The sequence below is a fragment of the Stomoxys calcitrans genome, chromosome 4, assembly GCF_963082655.1.
Source record: "Stomoxys calcitrans chromosome 4, idStoCalc2.1, whole genome shotgun sequence".
NCBI lineage: Eukaryota > Metazoa > Arthropoda > Insecta > Diptera > Muscidae > Stomoxys > Stomoxys calcitrans.
Genome location: NC_081555.1, coordinates 183605367 through 183624824, shown reverse-complemented (window position 1 = coordinate 183624824; position 19458 = coordinate 183605367). Strand labels below are relative to the sequence as shown.

Sequence of the window (19458 nt, the reverse complement as noted above, 5' to 3'; positions counted from 1 at the left end):
CAAAATTTCACGAAACTTACTTTTCTACAAATTAAATCAGATTGGCATCTCTTTCAAATTTATAAAGATGATAGAAGCTGTCTATCAAAACACTCAGTCAGCAGTGTGGACTGGAGAAGAGCTGTCTGGTTATTTTGATACAGAATCTGGTGTAAAACAAGGGTGCTTACTATCGCCATTATTATTTTCTCTTTATATAAACGACTTAAGCGATGCACTGGAAGGAGGTGTAGATATAGAAGGCATAAACATAAAAACCCTGCTGTATGCTGACGACATAGTAATTTTAGCGGAGGATTCAACTACCCTGCAACAAATGATAGCAAACTTGGAAGAATTTTGTAAAAAATGGAGCTTAATAGTCAACACTGAGAAGTCTAAAATCATGGTATTCCGAAACGGGGGAAGACTATCACAGCAGGATAAATGGTTCTTCCATGCAGAACCATTAGAAGTGGTATCAGAATATAAGTACTTAGGGGTGGTACTAACGCCCAAAATGAAGTTCTTGAAGCATATTCAGTCCCGGACAACACAAGCTAAAAGTGCTATAAAAGCAACATGGAAAAACTTCTTAAAGAAAGACGAAATATCCCTGCAAGATAAATGGAACTTGTACATGGCGGTTTGCAGATCGGTACAGTCGTATGCAGCGCAGGTCTGGGGCTATGAATATTTTGAAGAAGTTGACCAATTGCAGCGTTTTTTCTTAAAAACTGTTCTTAATTTGCCAGACTCTACACCAAATTATGCTCTCTATATGGAAACAGACTTACAAGAAAGTCATTTATACACACTGGGACTGCATTTGAAGTATATATCTAGTACGTTGTACAGATATAAAAGGGATAGACTGCCGCATAAACTTACACTTATAATGGTCCAGAAACAAATATTTTGGGTGAAAGCTTTAAACGACATTCTAAATGAGCTGGATATGCAACCATTGGTTGGAAATATAACGCAAGGTGAATGGAACAGTATGACTAATTCCATCATAGATTCACTATCGCAAGCTAACAAGCAAAGATTGCTGCAGAAAGCTTTACAAAGCAGGTCACGGTTTTATAAAAACCTGGATTTCACAAGAGGGTGTTTGTACCTAAATGGCGAATATAAAGTTAAGGACATTACGTGGATATTTAAAGCACGGGTCGATTTGATATACCTCAAGGCTAATCAAAGAGGCTTAAATTTGGTTGACAACGATTTGTGCACGCTATGCAATTTGAGGGAGAGAGAGACAATATACCATTTTCTTGCCGTATGTCCCATACTAAGAAGCCAACGCATGCTTTTCTTTCACAGGCCGACGCTGACAGAACCTGAATTAATTAGCATCTTAGATGGAAGAGAGGTAGCAGACTGGGATAATCTTATAAAATATACCAAAAATGCCTTACAATACCGAAAGCTAATATTAACCGAGTACGCCTAATACTATTAAGCATAGACTAAAATGTCCCTTAAACACAGCTTTGAAAATGTTTCTTTAAATCCGGCTGACGACTTGAAGTCATAGCCGTAAATCTTTATTTTGATGGATTAACTCTGAAATACGCTAATATATTGCTTTTATTTTATTTTAAGTTTATTTAGACATTATTGTATTGAAAAAAGAAAATAATGAAAATAAAGATTACTACTACTACTACTACTACTACTACTACTACTTCTGCCTTTTTTCCATTTCTGCTTCAATTAGAGAAATTAGCCCGGATTTGTACAGTCATAAAATAAATTCCGCCGTTATTGTTATTAATTTTTATTTTTTCTATAATTTTTCAATAATTTTAGTTCCTGGTTTGAGTTTTATAAGAGAGACAGATACTCAAAATTCGAGGCAATAACCTAATTTCCTCTTAAAAACAGATTTGAGTTTTTATACCCACCACCGAAGGATGAGGGTATATAAATTTTGTCATTCCGTTTGCAACACATCGAAACATCCATTTCCGACCCTATAAAGTAAAGGGTGATTTTTTTGAGGTTAGGATTTTCATGCATTAGTATTTGACAGATCACGTGGGATTTCAGACATGGTGTCAAAGAGAAAGATGCTCAGTATGCTTTGACATTTCATCATGAATAGACTTACTAACGAGCAACGCTTGCAAATCATTGAATTTTATTACCAAAATCAATGTTCGGTTCGAAATGTGTTCATTCACCGTAACGTTGCGTCCAACAGCATCTTTGAAAAAATACGGTCCAATGATTCCACCAGCGTACAAACCACACCAAACAGTGCATTTTTCGGGATGCATGGGCAGTTCTTGAACGGCTTCTGGTTGCTCTTCACTTCAAATGCGGCAATTTTGCTTATTTACGTAGCCATTCAACCAGAAATGAGCCTCATCGCTGAACAAAATTTGTCAAAATTTGAACACATTTCGAACCGAACACTGATTTTGGTAATAAAATTCAATGATTTGCAAGCGTTGCTCGTTAGTAAGTCTATTCATGATGAAATGTCAAAGCATACTGAGCATCTTTCTCTTTGACACCATGTCTGAAATCCCACGTGATCTGTCAAATACTAATGCATGAAAATCCTACCCTCAAAAAAATCACCCTTTATATTTATTCTTGATCAGCGTAAAAATCTAAGACAATCTAGCCATGTCCGTCCGTCTGTCTGTTGAAATCACGCTTCAGACTTTAAAAATAGAGATATTGAGCTGAAATTTTGCACAGATTCTTTTTTTGTCCATAATCAGGTTAATTTCGAAGATGGGCTACATTGAATTATATCTTGATAAAGCCTCCATATAGACCGATCCGCCGATTTAGGGTCTTAGGCCCATAAAAGCCACATTTATTATCCAATTTTAATGAAATTTGGGACAGTGAATTGTGTTAGGCCCTTCGACATTCTTACCAGATCGGTTCAGGTTTGGATATAGCTGCCATGTAGACCGATCCACCGATTTAGGGTCTTAGGCCACATTTATTATACGATTTTGCTGAAATTTTGGGCAGGGAGTTGTGTTAGGGCAGTCGACATCCCAGTTCACTTTGGCTCAGATCAGACCGATCTCTCGATTTAAGGTTTTGGGACCATAAAAAGCGCATTTATTGTCCGATGTCGCCGAAATATGGGACAGTGAGTTAGTTTAAGCCCCTCGACATACTTCTGCAATATGGCACAGATCGGTCCAGATTTGGATATAGCTGCCATATAGACCGATCTCTCGATTTAAGTTTTTGGGACCATAAAAAGCGCATTTATTGTCCGATGTCGCCGAAATATGGGACAGTGAGTTAGTTTAAGCCCCTCGACATATTTCTGCAATATGGTACAGATCGGTCCAGATTTGGATATAGCTGCTATATAGACCGATCTCTCGATTTAAAGTTTTGGGTCCATAAAAAGCGCATTTATTGTCCAATCTCTACGAAATTTGGGACAGTGAGTTGTTTTAGGCGCTTCAACATCCTTTTTCAATATGGTCCAGATCGGTCTAGATTTGAATATAGCTGCCATACAGACTGATCTCTCGATTTAAGGTTTTTGGTCCATAAAAGGCGCATTTATTGTCCGATGTCGCCCAAACTTGGGACAGTGGATTGTGTTGGGCCCTTCGACATCCTTCTTCAATTTGGCTCAGATCGGTCAAGAATTTGATTTAGCTGCCATATAAACCGATCTTTCGATTTAAGGTTTTGGGGCCATGAAAGGCACATTTATTGTCCGATTTTGCCGAAATTTGAGACAGTGAATAGTGTTGGGCCCTTCGACATTTTTCTGAAACTTGTCCAAATCGGTCCAGATTTGGATATAGCTGTCATATAGACTGATATCTCGATTTAAAGTATTGGCCCCATTTGGTCTAAATCGGCTCATGTAGCTGCTATGAGGCATAAGGTATGCGTTTTCACGGATTTTGACGAAAGCTGGTTTAAATATATACCCGAGGTGGTGGGTATCCAAAGTTCGGCCCGGCCGAACTTAATGCCTTTTTACTTGTTTTTTTGTGTGCATGTTGACTTTGCATGATTGTTCTGTGTATTGAATTTGGGGTTCTTGCACACTTGAGCCAAATAAATGAGTCTTAATTATCTGCGTTTTTATGGCTATATTGACTATTGACACTCCTCCGCTTTTCACACGTTCCCGTAGTGGGTGTGTTTGGCACGCACCAACCCCGTCACAATCGACAACAGTCCAGCTAAAAATAAATATAATTGGTTGACCTTTATACGTATTTTCGATAAATTATCTGATGCAATCGTTTGTTGTTGTTATGCTAGCTAATAAATATGGGCTAAGCATTTCTCCCATACAACTTGGACAAATGAAATGTTTTATGTTTTAACTTTAACGGTGTAGTTTATAATTTTGCTTTATATTCACATTTGTTGAGGAGCATTTTGAGCAAACTGTCGAACTTCTTTTAAAGTAGGTTGCATTGTCAATGTGGTTACACGTTCATAGTTTGTCGTTTGTTTTCGTGTTCACCATAATAGGATGGAGGATTATGTATTTTGTGCTAATACTTGTTAACAGATAAAGTTTTTTACTTTATATCTTAAATGACATCATCTCTTTTTAATTGCAGTTTGTTTAAGTTTCACTCAATTAATTCGTTAGGAATAGGTTTTATTAAAATTACAGAATGACTTGTAAAAAATATAAATGTCACAAAACTTTATGCTTTTTTATTCTTTGATTTTCCTTTTTTCAGAAATATGTTGAAAGCGATAACCAAAAAGTCTACTCGTACAGTAGAGAAATGCCATTAATTTTTATTGGTGGTGTACCCAGATCTGGCACCACACTTATGAGAGCCATGCTCGATGCACATCCAGACGTGAGGTGAGTATACGTGTTGTGTGTCATGAATTTTCATCTTTAAATTTGTCAGGAGAAAATGTTAAGAAACATGTTGTATAGGAGGCCAATTTATTTATTTTTTGATAAGCTGTAAAATGTTTTGAAATACAAATCTGTGGTGGGGAACAATCAAAGAAGTCGCCTTGCGTTAACGTTCGTTATAAGTTCCTTAGGTTTTTATTTTCTTTCATTCATTTCATTTTTTCAGTGAGTAGTAAAAAAAAACCCTCCACCATGGGAAGGGGTTATACTAATTTCGTAATTCTGTTTGTAACTACTCGAAATATTCGTTTGAGACCCCATAAAGTATAGCCGTCCGTCTGTCTGTCGAAAGCACGTAAACTTTCGAAGGAGTAAAGCTAGCCGCTTGAAATTTTGCACAAATACTTCTTAATAGTGTAGGTCGGTTGGGATTGTAAATGGGCCATATCGGTCCATTTTTTGATATAGCTGCCATATAAACCGATCTTGGGTCTTGACTTCTTGAGCCTCTAGAGGTCGCAATTATTATCCGATTTGCCTGAAAAGAGTTATTTTATTATGACTTCCAACAACTATGCTGAGTATGGTTGAAATCGGTCCATTACCCGATATAGCTGTCATACAAACCTATCTGGGGTCTTGACTTCTTGAGCGTCTTGAGTACGCAATTCTTATCCGATTGGATTGAAATTTTGCACGATGAGTTTTGTTATGATAACCAATAACTGTGCCAAGTATGTTTCAAATTGGTCGATAACCTGACATAGCTGCCATATAAATCGATCTTGGGTCTTGACTTCTTGAGCCTCAAGAGGGCGTAATTCTTATCCGATTGAAATGAAATTTTGCATGACGTATTTTATTATGACTTTCAACAACTATGCCAAATAAGGTTCAAATCGGTTCATTACCTGATATAGTTGCCATATAAACCGATCTTGGGTCTTGAATTCTTGAGCCTCTAGAGGTCGTAATTCTTATTCGATTGGAATGAAATTGTGTACGACGGATCCTCTCATGACCATCACCATTGCAAATTGCAAATTTTGCCCATGAACATTCCACTAAGGAACAGGGGCAAACTTCAATGAGTGCAGTCCGATTCAAGTTTAAGCTCAATGATAAGGGGCCTCCTTTTTATAGCCGAGTCCGAACGGCGTGCCGCAGTGCGACACCACTTTGGTGAGAAGTTTTAAATGTCATAGTACCTCACAAATGTTGCCAGCATAAGGAGGAGAAAACCACTGCTGAAAAAATTTTTTTTCTGATGGTCTCGCCAAGATTCGAATCCAGGCGTTCAGAGTCATAGGCGGACATGCTAACCTCTGCGCTACGGTGGCCTCCCATCGCCATCAACATACGTGATTATTATAGTCTGTATCGGTGTATAGCCTGATACAGCTCCCATATAAATCGATCTCTCTATTTTACTTCTTGAGCCCCCAAAAGGCGCAATTCTTATTCGAATTGGCTGACATTTTTCACAGGTCTTCAACATATAATTTTATTGTGGACCGAACCGGACCATATCTTGATATCGCTCTAATAGCAGAGCAAATCTTTTCTTTTATCCTTTTTTTGCCTAAGAACAGATGCCGGGAAAAGAACTCGACAAATGCGATCGATGGTGGAGGGTATATAAGATTCGGCCCGGCCGAACTTAGCACGCTTTTACTTGTTTTTCTTTCTGTCCGTATTTTTGTTATTAATAGATTTGTGTGTTTGTTGTTGACATATTCATATTGTCAACAATCATCAATTAATCTTTGCCCACAATTTTAAAATTTATCCATCTTTAGAAAATTCACTGCGGTTCCTTACTTGCTGTTACATGTTTTTGACATTTTTCAATATGCAGATAAATTTTTTTTGTCATATTCTATTCTTCTTTGGTCCTTTTCCATTGATGGCAGCTCTAAGGCTTAATGCATTAGTTTAGTCACCAAAGCTGTAACCTTTGAGCTGAGCAGTTAAGGAACACAGATGAATATTTTTGATAAAGAGGTTAACGAATTTATAATACAAGTGTCTGTCAAGTAGTGTGTTGTCGGTTATTTTTTATTTTCTTTTCATTTGTTAAACAAAAGACAAGTTTTCTAACAATCTCATTCAAAACCAGTAAGGAAAGACAAAAGTCGGGCGGTGCCGACTATTTAATACCCTACACCTACCCCATAAGTACCTATTGGGAGCTATATCTAATTATGAATCAATTTTAATGGACCTCGGTGGTGGTTTTCAAATGGGTTATAGTATCCGCATCAAACTTCGAGCCAATATGTTCAAAGTGTAATAACTACGGCTCTTTAAGTGCAAAACAGGCGATGTATATATTTTATAAAATTTATATATTTTAGAAAATTTAACAAAAATGTGAACAGTTATATGCGAAATATATATGCCAATTTTCGTGACCATCGGTTGAAAAACAACATTATTACAAATTACTCAAAATCGGACGAACATATGTACAGGAGCTTTATCTGTAGTTCTGGACCAATTCGTGAGAAGTGGTTTACAAATGACGATATAAGTGAAATTTTGGACCAAATTGGACGAACATATAAAGGGTGATATTTTAGCTATTTTCTTTTTGGCAAAACTGATTTAAACCGTTCACGCACGTGAGCTGTTTCACAGTCATGAATCGTATTACAAACGAACTACACTTGCAAATAATTGAATTAATTTTATTATCAAAATGCGTGCTCTGTTAAAAAAGTTCATCGCACTCATTTTTCACTTCATTTCGAAGCTCATTTTTGCCATGGGTACGTAAGTAAGCAGAGTTGTCGATTTTGGAGTGAAGATCAGCCAGAAGCATTGCAAGAGCTACCAATGCATCCAGATAAAGTTACAGTTTGGTGCGGTTTATGGGCTGGTGGCATCATTGGACCGTACTTCTTCAAAGACGATGCGAATAGTAACGTAGCTGTAAATAGTGAGCGCTACCGGGAGATGAAATCCAATTTTTTCGTGCCAAAAATGCAGGAACATGACTTGCATGACATGAGGTTTCAACAAGACGGTGCCACATGCCACACAGCACGCGTAACAATGAACTTATTGAGAGGCGAGTTCGATGAACATTTTATTTCACGTTCGGGATCGGTCAATTGGCCATCTAGATCGTGCGATTTAACGCATTTAGACTATTTTTGGGGGGGCTATGCTAGAGCTCATGTCTATACAAACAAACCTGCTTCAAATTACTCAAAATCGGACGAACATATATACGGGAGCTATATCCAGTTCTGAACCAATTCGTGAGAATAACGTCATAAGTGAAATTTTGGTCCAAATCGGACGAACATATAAAGACTGATTTTTTAACTATTTTCTTTTTGGAAGCACTGGTTTAAACAGTGAGCTGTTTCACTTTCAAACATCTTCAATTTGGTCTATAATTTAACCATGAATCGTCGTACAAACGAACAACGCTTCCAAATTATTAAACAACATTGCACTCATTTTTCATTTCATTTCGAATTTAAATTTTCGGTCAATGGGTACGTAAATAAGCAGAATTGTCGATTTTTAGGAGAAGATCAGCCAAAAGCATTGCAAGAGCTACCAACTCATCTAGAAAAAGTTACAGTTTGGTGCGGTTTATGGGCTGAGGGCATGATTGGACCGTACTTCTTTAAAGATGATGCTAATCGTAACGTAACGGTGAATTATGAGAGCTACCGTGAGATGGTATCCAATTTTGTTTTGCTAAAAATGCAAAAGCTTGACTTGCATGACATGTACTTTAAACAATACGGTGCCACATGCCACAAATCACATGTAACAATGGACTTATTGAGAGGCGAGTTTAGTGAACATTTAGACTATTTTTTGATGGGCTATGTTAAAGCTCATGTCTATACAGACAAGTCTGCTTTAATTGACGCATTGGAATACAACATTGAAGCTGTTATTCGTGAGATACCAGCCGAAATGTTGGAAAGAGTATACCAAAATTGGACTGAGCGGATGAACGATTTGAGGCGCAGTCACTGTCTACATTTGCATGAAATAATCTTCAAAAATTAAATTATATGGACCGTACTATCGATTCAAATAAATATTTCATGCATTTTTTTGAATTTAATAGTTCTTTTTTTTGAAAAACTTTCCTATAGCTCTTAAAAAATCACCCTATAGATCAGGCTATGTTTAGATATAGCTGCCGTATATTCCGTCCTCCCGATTTAAGGACTTGAACCAGTAAAAGGCTTAATTTTACCCTGTGAGCTGAGTTAGGCGCTTCGATAACTGTGCCAAATATGGGCTAGATCGGTCTATATTTGTATATAGCTTCCATATATACTGATGTCCCAATTTAGAGTCTTGGGACCATAAAAGGTGCATTTATTACCCGATTTCGGTAACACACAATGAGTTGTATTAAACCTGTAATATTCCTACCGAATATGGTGGAGATTGGACTATATTTGGAGATGGCTGCCATATAGACAAATATCCCGTTTTACGGTCTTGAAATGGGATTTGGGTTAGACCCTTCGACGTCCGTGCCGAGCCTGGTCCAAACGGAACCTATTGCAATATGACTGTTTTGGGATTTTAGCGAAATGTGGTCAATGTTTATATTCGAGGTGGTGGGTATCCAAAGTTAATCCGTTTTTAAATTCCCCTTAAATCTTTAAACATTTTTGATACAACAACTAAGACTGAAATGCCTTGTGGCGTTTTTGAAATGGAAAAAATGAAAAAGCGAAAGAAAAATCAATTGCTTGGAAGTGATTGCTATTTATTGCTCCTTATGAATGCTCATATCAGAATTCCACCTAATTCAGTTTTGTCCGGAATCAAATTACTTTTGGCTAACCTTGAAGAGATGACATGAAAGTAAATTGAAAGTCCCTCACACAGAGAATGTCAATATCATTGCAATGTAAAATGGCGGCTAGACTTTAAATAAAACTCAATCAATGATTCATTTTTGTAATGGCCCATCTGCTAGCCTAGGCAAAAACAAAATGGAAACTAGCGTAGTGAAACTATTCCCACGAATTTCAAGCTGCTTCATGGCAGCGAGGAGCCAAAAAAAACTGTTGCTGGATTTACGCGAAGAACACATGCCAGTTAGTGAGGAATACATCATCATAATCTCTAAAAAATTCAATTTGATATTTTGTCGAGTTTTTTGTGTTTTTTTTGCTTGCATTTTTGGGTTTTTTTTTGGTTTCGTTTATGGCCGTCAACATATATCGTTGTTGGATGGTGGGGGCTTACTTGCAAGGGAGGGGAGTGGCAGCGATATTTGTATCCGTTCAACACTCAGGGGACTGGTGACTAGATTCAGGCTTTTCTGCTGTACACATTCGTGATGAATGACTCCATATGTTTGCAAATTTGCTTTTAAGTATTATTTGAAAGAATGGCAGACATGTAACTAGAAACCCATGTATCAAGGGACGTTCAGAACAAAATAAAATAAAAAGAAAAACAAAAATACCACCGCAACAAAAAACAAACAAACTTGCATATTAAACAGTATTTATGGAGCAATTTTTGTCCCAAAAAAAAAAAAAAAAGAACGAAAAGAATCATAAAAAAAGTCCATATACGAGAATTCCTAAAAGCACTGATATATTCCAACGAGCAAACGTTGTTGAGTTGTGGTTCCCGCAGTGGAACAGCCTTATATGCAATATAACCAATTTTTTTCAGCTTGTTTTTGGAACATTCGTAAAAGCCCTTGATAATTCTCCCCCAGAAGATTATTTATGTACTTGTGCGTTTGTGTGTGGGGGGTGTTTTTTTATGTCTGTCTGTTGCCTGTTGTCCAAAAAAAAAAAATGTAAAAATGAGGAATACAAAACACATCCTACAAAACAAAATCGAAATATGTTGCCGCGGCGGATTTTATTTTATTTTTGACGGCCCCAAGATACGCGACGTTGCTTCCGGTAGTCAGACTCAGTCAGTCGAGGCTCAGTCCCTGGCCCAATCCCATATCCCTAGCTGTGGCCTGAAAGCTTTTTAACATTCCACATTTATTTTCGCATGACACTTGCCAGTGGTGGTCTGCTTGGATGGGGTTCAGGGTTTCTGCCTTTTGCTATTTGCCTAGCCGGCCTCAACAGTCAAACAAACATGGGCAACTACCCCCACTCCGGCAAAAATTGTAATCACGTCGGACATGAGCTGAAGAGCGAATGTTAAGGTGGTGCCCACGGCACTGTTCAGCGACGGTTAATATAAAAATCCGCTTCACTCTTTTTTCTTTGTTGTTGTTGATGTTGGTATCAAACCCAATTGATATTAGTTGTGGGCCATTGGTGCGGATGAGGGCGGAGGCCCCATAAACCTCCCTTGCCTGGCAATAGACTTTTCATATCCTTGTCAGGGGGCTAACGACCATGGCTGGCAGGACGTGGCACATGCAAGTATGTTAACATGAAATTTTTGCGTTGTAGCAACTTTAGACTTTGCTACCGAAAATTGTGTGTAAACAAATCAAAGTTGAAAGTTTACTAAAGTATGGAACTTTAAGTAAAACAAATTAATAATATAAGCAGTTCACAAAGTAAAACAATAACAACAACAACAACCGTTTTCCATATTACACGAGCGATGATTTCCCCAAAGTGCGTCTCATCAACTTAGCCAAAGGTACCTTTCCTTCTAGTTGCCTTAAATGATGGTGCAACTTTGTTATAAAATTCGTTTTCATTATGGGAATTACAAGCTTTTGCTCATATCGAGGAGTGATGCCATCCAATGTTTTGCATATTAATGAGGGGAGTCTTTTCACACCCACCCACCATAGGCAGAAGAGTATGCTGAAGTAGCCATTCCGTTGAAAACACCTCGAAATATCGATTTAGCCCCTAACCGTCCGTTTGTCCGCGTATCTTGTCGAAATCAAGATAACATTTTTTTTGTGTCATTTTCAATTTCTTGCAATCTCTCAATCTGATAATAAACAAATTTTATATAAAGTCCTCTATATGGCATTACATGATTACTGACAGGTAGTATTTTACTTCAGTAAGTTAAATCCCTGATATAATTTCGAAATAGTTTAGTATAATTCTATTTATAGTAATAATTATTTAAGTCTGAGATCAAAGGAAAGACTTCCTAATTATTTCTGTCATCGAGGAGACAGAGTGCTAATAGAGTTGGGTGGTTGCCTAACCTTGTCAAGTATTTTTCACAGTAGTGGTTGATTTCTTCTATAACTTTTGATGCATTGAAATCACCGTGTGTGTATGTATCATTTTTTCATACCATGGTGAGTTTAGAAAAAATAGAAAAAATACTCTAAAGGCGTTAAATCGCACGATCTAGGCGGCCAATTGACCGGTCCCGAACGTAAAATAAAATGTTTACCGAATTCGCCTCTCAATAAGTCCTTTGTGACGCGTGCTGTGTGACATGTGGCAACGTCTTGTTGAAACATACATGTGGTAAGGCAGGCTCTTGCATTTTGGGAAAAAAAAAGTTGGATATCATCTCACGATAGCGTCCACCATTCACTGTTACGTTACGATTCGCATCATCTTTGAAGAAGTACGTTCCAATGATGCCACCAGCCCATAAACTGCACAAAACTGTGATTTTCTGAATGCATTGGTAGCTCTTGCAATGCCTTTGGTTGATCTTCACTTTAAAATCGACAGTTCTGCTTATTTACGTACCCATTAAGCCAAAAATGAAGCGCGCAATGAACTTTTTAACAGAGCACACATTTTGTTAATAAAATTCAATAATTTGCAAGTGTTGTTCGTCTGTAAGACGATTCACGATTAAATTATAGACCAAACTGAAGATGTTTGACAGTGAAATGAAACACGAAAAGTGCGAGTGCTGTTTATACCATTGTTGCCAAAAAAAATAGCTAAAATATCACCCTCTATATGCAGTTCAAAATAGACAATTTTTTTTATTAAAAAAGTGGAAAAACCCCTCGAGTTCTCAAATTCCAAAGCCCAGATCCCCCAATTGGGGTTATGTTTTTTTTACTCCATATGTCCCCTAAACCCATTAATACAATTTTTTTACTAAATCAGTAAGGAAAGGCAAAACTCGGGCGGAGCCGTCTTGTAATACTCTACACCACCTGGTATACGTAGAACTTATCTCGAAATCTAGTCAGATTTTAATTTGAATATCTATTGAAAAATCAAATAGAACCTAGTTAGATTTTCCTACGATAGGACAACAAATTTGGATTTCCACAATCTTAACAGGCCAAATCGGATAAAAGATTATATGGGAGTTATATCGAAACCTGTGCCAATTTTGATGGCACATACTGGGATGACAAATAGAACATCTCATGCCCTATAGTGTAGAGATGTAACCAAAATTGTGGCTTTTGCTGTCTTAAAAGTCCATATCGGATAAAATAAACACATTGGAGCTATATCTAAATCAGGACCGATTTTAATGAAATTTTGCGCACGTATTGGAACGTGAAATAAAACGTCTCATGCAAAATCGCACGAAAATTGTGGTTTCTTCGGATGAAAGATATATCGGGGACCTAAATCTAAACCGAATTTTATGAAATTTTGGACACTTATTAAGGCGCCAAGTAAATACATCGTACCTCGTACTACATCTTGTTAAGATCGGATTAAAATTGCGGATTCTACAGCCCCAAAAAACCATATCAGACAAAAGATATATATGGGAGATATGTCTTAATCTAGACCGATTATATAAAACTTTGCACTCGCATTGGGGCTTTAAATAAAACAACTCACGCTACATTTTGTAGAAATTTGCCCAAAATTGTGCCTACTACAGCCTTAAAAGCTCCATATCGGGTAAAAGATATATATGGGTGCTATATCTAAATTCGAAAAGATTTTTATGAAATTTTGCAATCGTATTGAAACTTCAAAGAAAACACTTAGTGCAAAATTTTGTAAAGATCCGACCAAAATTGTGGCAACTATAGCCATAAAATTCCATATCGGATGAAATTTATATATGGCAGCTATATCAAAATCTGGACCGATTTTGGCGAAATTTTGCACACATAGGTGGACGTTGAAAAAAACACCCCATGCTACAGTCTTAAAAAGCCATATCGGATGAAAGATATATATGGGAGCTTATCTAAACTTGAACCGATTTCGTTCAAAATAGCGTTCGTCCTTGGGCCAAAAAAGAGACTTGTGCAAAATTTCATGACTATCGGACAATAAATGCGACCTGTAACTTGATCACAAGAGTACATGAACAGACAGACGGACATAGCTAAATCGAATCAGAAAGTGATTCTGAGTCGATCGGTATACTAATCAATGGGCCTAGCTCTTCTCCTTCTTAGTGTTGTAAACAAATGCACAAACTTATAATACCCTGTACCACAGTGGTGGTGTAGAGTATAAAAGTGGTGATGTAGAAACTATCTTAGCCCAAAATGGGTATTTTGGATATTTCTGTGAAAATTTTTGGTCAGTAATTATTTTTGGTTTTTTAACGATACTTTTATCTGCAAAACGCAGAGCAAACCATTAAGATATCTGTTTTCACTTTTTTCTTAGAATACTTTCAATTTAGTGTTCGTATTTTTAAAGTGGATTTATTTTAAAATCTCTCCGCAGATTACTTTAGCTTTTTGTTTTTCAAAGAAAATTCTGAATCTCAAATAATTTTCTAGGTGTAAGACCTTTTTATTTAAAGTTGGTCCGTGTCATTTCCATGGGAAACAGCAATATTTTTTGCAACAAAACTTGCAAACAAAAATCTAGCCTGCTATTATGACTACAATTGGCAACTCCCATCGTATAACATTGATAACAGAAAATTAAAAATGAATAAAAAATATTGGATGAGTACATCAAAAAAATTTTAAATTAAATAAAAGGCAATACTTTTATTAATTACTTAGAAAGAGCGCGGCAAAGTGCAAACCGAATATATAGGTTTTTTCAGTATGAGCTGTTAATTAAGTATTCAAAGAAAAATTTCATTTTTTTTAGCCAAATGATTGGATGTTTATTTTATAATAACGAGGAAGGTATGCCGTTAATCATGAAAAAAGAAATCCGCTAAATGGCCACCCGACCACGCTTACAGGACCATATCTTTTTCATGAAATTTTCCACAACCAAATTGCAAAGTGGGTGTCCTTTGTCCTATAGCCTCACGAATTTTATCTTTGAAGTCATAAATAGACGCTGGGATGTTGGCGTACACCTTATTTTTGATGTGGCCCCAAAGGAAGAAGTCGCAAGGAGTTCTAGATCACAAGATCTATGTGGCCAAATGTGATCACCTCTTCCAGGGATAATACGGCCCGTAGAAGAGCAATGGTTTCGTTGCTTGTGTGTCACGTCTCGTCGTTGTCTTGATGAATGTAAACATTGTCCAACATCATAAATCTTCTTTCGATAGCGCAATTCATTCACACTATTGATCATTTTGAAAAAATAGGGCCCAATAACCCCGCTGGACCACAAACCGTACCATATAGATACATGTTGAGGATGGAGATGTTTCTCAACAATAACTCTTGGGTTTTTCGAGTCCCAGATGCGATAATTTCGCTTGTTGAAATAGCCAACATAGTGGAAATGGTCATCAGTCGAGGGAATTTTCTTTCGAACCGGGACTGCAAGCTTTTCACCATTTTTGTAAGGAATTTTAGATATTTTCAATTCCAAAAGTGACAGCTACCGAAATACCGGGTGATTCAAAATAACCACTTTTTGAAAAACCCTTTACAAATATGTACCTGTATTACAATGGAAGATCTTGGAACTCCAAGAATGCTCAACTCCAAAAATGCTCATTGGGTAATCTACGAGAAGCAGAAACTTTAGTCTATTTCATTGGACGCTGTTCAGTATTAAAAAATTTGGGAGTCAGGTTTTTTTTTTTAGTACTCTATTTGCGAAACCGAAAATTATTCGTTTCACATAAAAGATATTTTCGACAAGCAAACTTCTTTTCTAAAAAATGACGGACTTTGTTGGAAAGTTAAAGTAAATTTTTCGTTGCGATAAATTCTTGCACGAATTTGAGACAAAAAAAAAATTTTTACCCTGACAATACCTTTCATTCTTGAAACACAGAACATGTTATTCGGGGTTTTAGCTAGTTTTTCTTTGTTTATAAATTTATTTAACGTCATGCTTATGTATATGTACGAGTCTATTCTTTTTAATTTTAAAATAGATTATGCTTACTGAAAAGGTTACCAAGTTCAATTAATGTTGTAACATAATTCAAAACCAATATTTTACCAATTTTAAGCAAATCTCCGTTGGTAATTCGAACTCTTTCAGTGCTTAGAATTTTTTTGATGTTATGGTAGACAATTAAAATCCTTTCAGTTTCGCACCAATCCATTGTGGTTTTGTATTATGATCTGCTGTTTTTGTTATGCCATAAATTAAACAAAAACATTCTAATGGGAGTTGTTGTTTTTGCACATTTAAATACCGAATTTGGGATGAATATGTCTCTATCGCGTTAATGTAAGCCGCTATTCCACGGCATGTAGTTGTCTTGTGGCATTTGTTTTTAAAATTTAAATTATTTTTACAAATTACTTTTTAGCATTCTTGTTAGATTCGCATTGTTAATTAGCTTGTGCTTTTATGCATTTTTTATGTTCACCCAATTCCATTTGCTCCTCTCTTAGATGACTCTTAAGTGTGAAACAAAAGAAAACGTCAGCTTTGTAATCGTTGTTCGTGGTTACCATTTGAGAGAGTAAAAATTCATCTATAAGAAATCTATAGTCTATGCTCTAAACTAACATATTACATGTGATATTTTGAAAAGTGATTCTCATATGTTAGTTTCATTTGTATCACACGACATGCACAACTCTGTTTGTGCTAAATTTGACATGTCATAAGACACCTACATACCGTGTTATAGAGTCTTCAACAAACAATGTATGTGCCTAAGAAATTTTTGTTGCGTAGCCATTGCACATTGCACATACCAGCATTTTGTACTTAAAGCGAAACTAGCCGATTACTGGCTTAGGTGTATGTCTATAGTGGCATGGGGCAGATTAATATCTGCATCCTCTTATGAACGTAACCTAAGGCAAAACTTTAAAAATTGCCACTTTCCGGGTTTACCTAGGTGTCCGATATACTGACTGCTCTTTACTCAGTCAAAACAAAAAAGGTTAAAAATACAAAGCATACAATTGCAATTATTTGCAAGCCCATGGGTCTACTTGGGATTGCGTTCTTGTGTAATGCGCAATAGTACATTTTTACCAATCGTTGGTCTATACGATCAAATACCCATGCTTTCTCTGAGAGTAAGAAAGACACAAGAGAACACTGGAATAATCGTTTGCGGCTATCAAGGAACTTTTGCAATTAAAGAGTTTTACCAAAAAAAGGATAATTTTACCGTAGGGGAAGCTGCTAAAGGGTTTACAACAATCAAAGTTAGTTACGTTCAAAAATGGTACGTTTGTGGCCAACGTTTGATATATTGAAGGGAAACTTTATTCGGTTACAATAAGAGAAAAACTTCGTAATAAAGTATTTTATTTGTCGTAAAAATATCCCAAACGTTTTATTTTTTTCGTGTATTTATAAATAATATAATTCCGGCAGATGGTTTAAATATGAAACATGCTGTAAAATTCTTTGTAAATCATGAGAAATGCTTTCCAATGGTGGTGGACCCATGCTTGGTCATGCTGCACAAAGCGCATTGCTTACATTTCCCTAATTCGTTTCAAATATTTCAAGCATCGATCTGTGTTTAATACAACTACAACTTTTCATTTAACTGAATGGATACTAGCCAGTGTTGTGCAACATTCCCCACTGAAATTTGAACATTTTTGTGTTTTTGTTTATTTTCAGTGAAAAATTGATAATGTATTTGTTCAATGAGCCGTATTTACATTTGCAATGTGTGGCCTATTTTTATTTGTTATTGTCTGTTATTGTTTTACACAACCTGCATGTTGTTCTGTCAATATTATTGAATATTGTAAGATAATAAAACTACCCCACATAAGCAGGCATACATATATGGTTTTTGAATGTTTTTTAGGTTAAATTGGTTATATTCCAATTTGAAAGCTGTATTACAGCGCAATTCTATCGCTGACATCCAAATGTCGTTATGTTCATTTAATTTGGTTTTATTAATGTAAACGTGTTGACTGTATTGAATACAATATCGCAGGTTTGAAACGCGACACGAATTTCAAAGAAAAACAACCAAAGAGCGTTGCAAACAAAAAATCCAATTCCATTCCTTAAGCAGGCATCATCAGCTCTGATTGGGAGCCAAATCAAAAACAAAAAAAAAACAAGGCGAAATCCCATCTGACATGAGGAATTATTGGGTGGCAGTAATAACGACGTGTTCTTGTTCCCTTTATTCGTTTTTACTTTTTGTGGTTGTTGCTACTGCTGTAATTGTTGTGATGTTGGTGCTTGTGCCGTTTTTGTTTTACCACAATTACTAATAACGAGTAGTTGAACTTTTTCGCGAACCCCTAAAAGCATGCAACGTTTGTTCACTCACTCACAGCGTTTTTATGACAAACAAACATTTCGTTTCCGGCATAACAAAAAAAAAAAAAATCTTCACACATTTTGTTCGCAAACGTAAATACTTCTGGCTGTGTACGATTGTGCATATGTGTAGCAGCTGGCTGTTTGTGAGTGTGTGTGTGTGTGTGAGCACCAGAGTTTTGGTATGTGTTTTGGCGACTCAAAACCGCTCTTTAAATGCATGCCATGACTTCATTATGTTTCCCTCTCTTTTAATTAAGACGCTCGTTTGTTGGTTTGTTGAAAGCCATGTACGAGTGGGTATTAAACGCAAACACAACAACACACAAACACAGAGTGGAAAAACACTTTGTTGGTTGAGGGAACACGAGAAGAGGCCAAGGCATGGAACAAAACAAAAAAAAAAAAACAGAAGCGTTACACCAAACATTCGGCTCACACTCGTACTGCGACTTTGACTGGCATTTAAACGCCATTGTAGCCACCATCCATTGAATCTCTGGGGACCTTACATCACCCAGCGCAACGACACAAGTCTTAACTGCCGCCAACTAACCAAGGGGACTTTGGGGTGCATGGGGGTATGTGGAAATGTGCGTTTGGAGTGTAAATTTGTATGTGGAGAGCACGAAAATCCAAAGAACAATACAAACTTCCCCTACAAATGTGTTGATGTTTTCTCGCTGTTTATAATTTTTTTTGTTTTTTTGTTTGTTGTGTGGTGCATGGTGGGTTTTTAAGTAGGCGAATTGCGAGTAGTTGAGGAGTTGGGGAACTGTGGCGACAAGCAAGGATCTTCGATTCAGATTGTGGGCACTTGGCCAACGTTAAAGAGCAGGCAGTAAACAAACACCAAACGACGAGTATACACTCGCAGTCACTCAGTTATCTCTTTAATTTTTATCAACAGTTAACAGTCGAGCATTGTGCGGATTTGTGTTGCCATCCAATACTGCCGTCCCCTTTGTCCTCATCGCCATGGCGGCCACTGACATTGGCATCGCAATCACAATGGGTCTGTGGACAATAACGAATGGTGCCTTAAAAACAACGTCAAGTGCAAACACTCCCACACACGCACACACACACACATCAATAAAACTTGCGTTTAAACAAAAAAATAAAATGGCATGGAATAGGTCTTATCACTACGCAGGA

At 36.8% G+C, this 19458-nt stretch overlaps 1 protein-coding gene across 1 annotated transcript in view; it reads left to right on the top strand.

Moving 5' to 3' along the window:
- The window catches only part of LOC106087975 (protein-tyrosine sulfotransferase), a 100322-nt gene that overhangs the window by 14858 nt on the left and 66006 nt on the right, over positions 1 to 19458 (top strand). The window contains exon 2 of the mRNA XM_059367839.1: positions 4689 to 4819. Coding sequence (XP_059223822.1) covers positions 4689 to 4819 — 131 coding nt within the window. The remainder of the gene's footprint in view (positions 1 to 4688; positions 4820 to 19458) is intronic.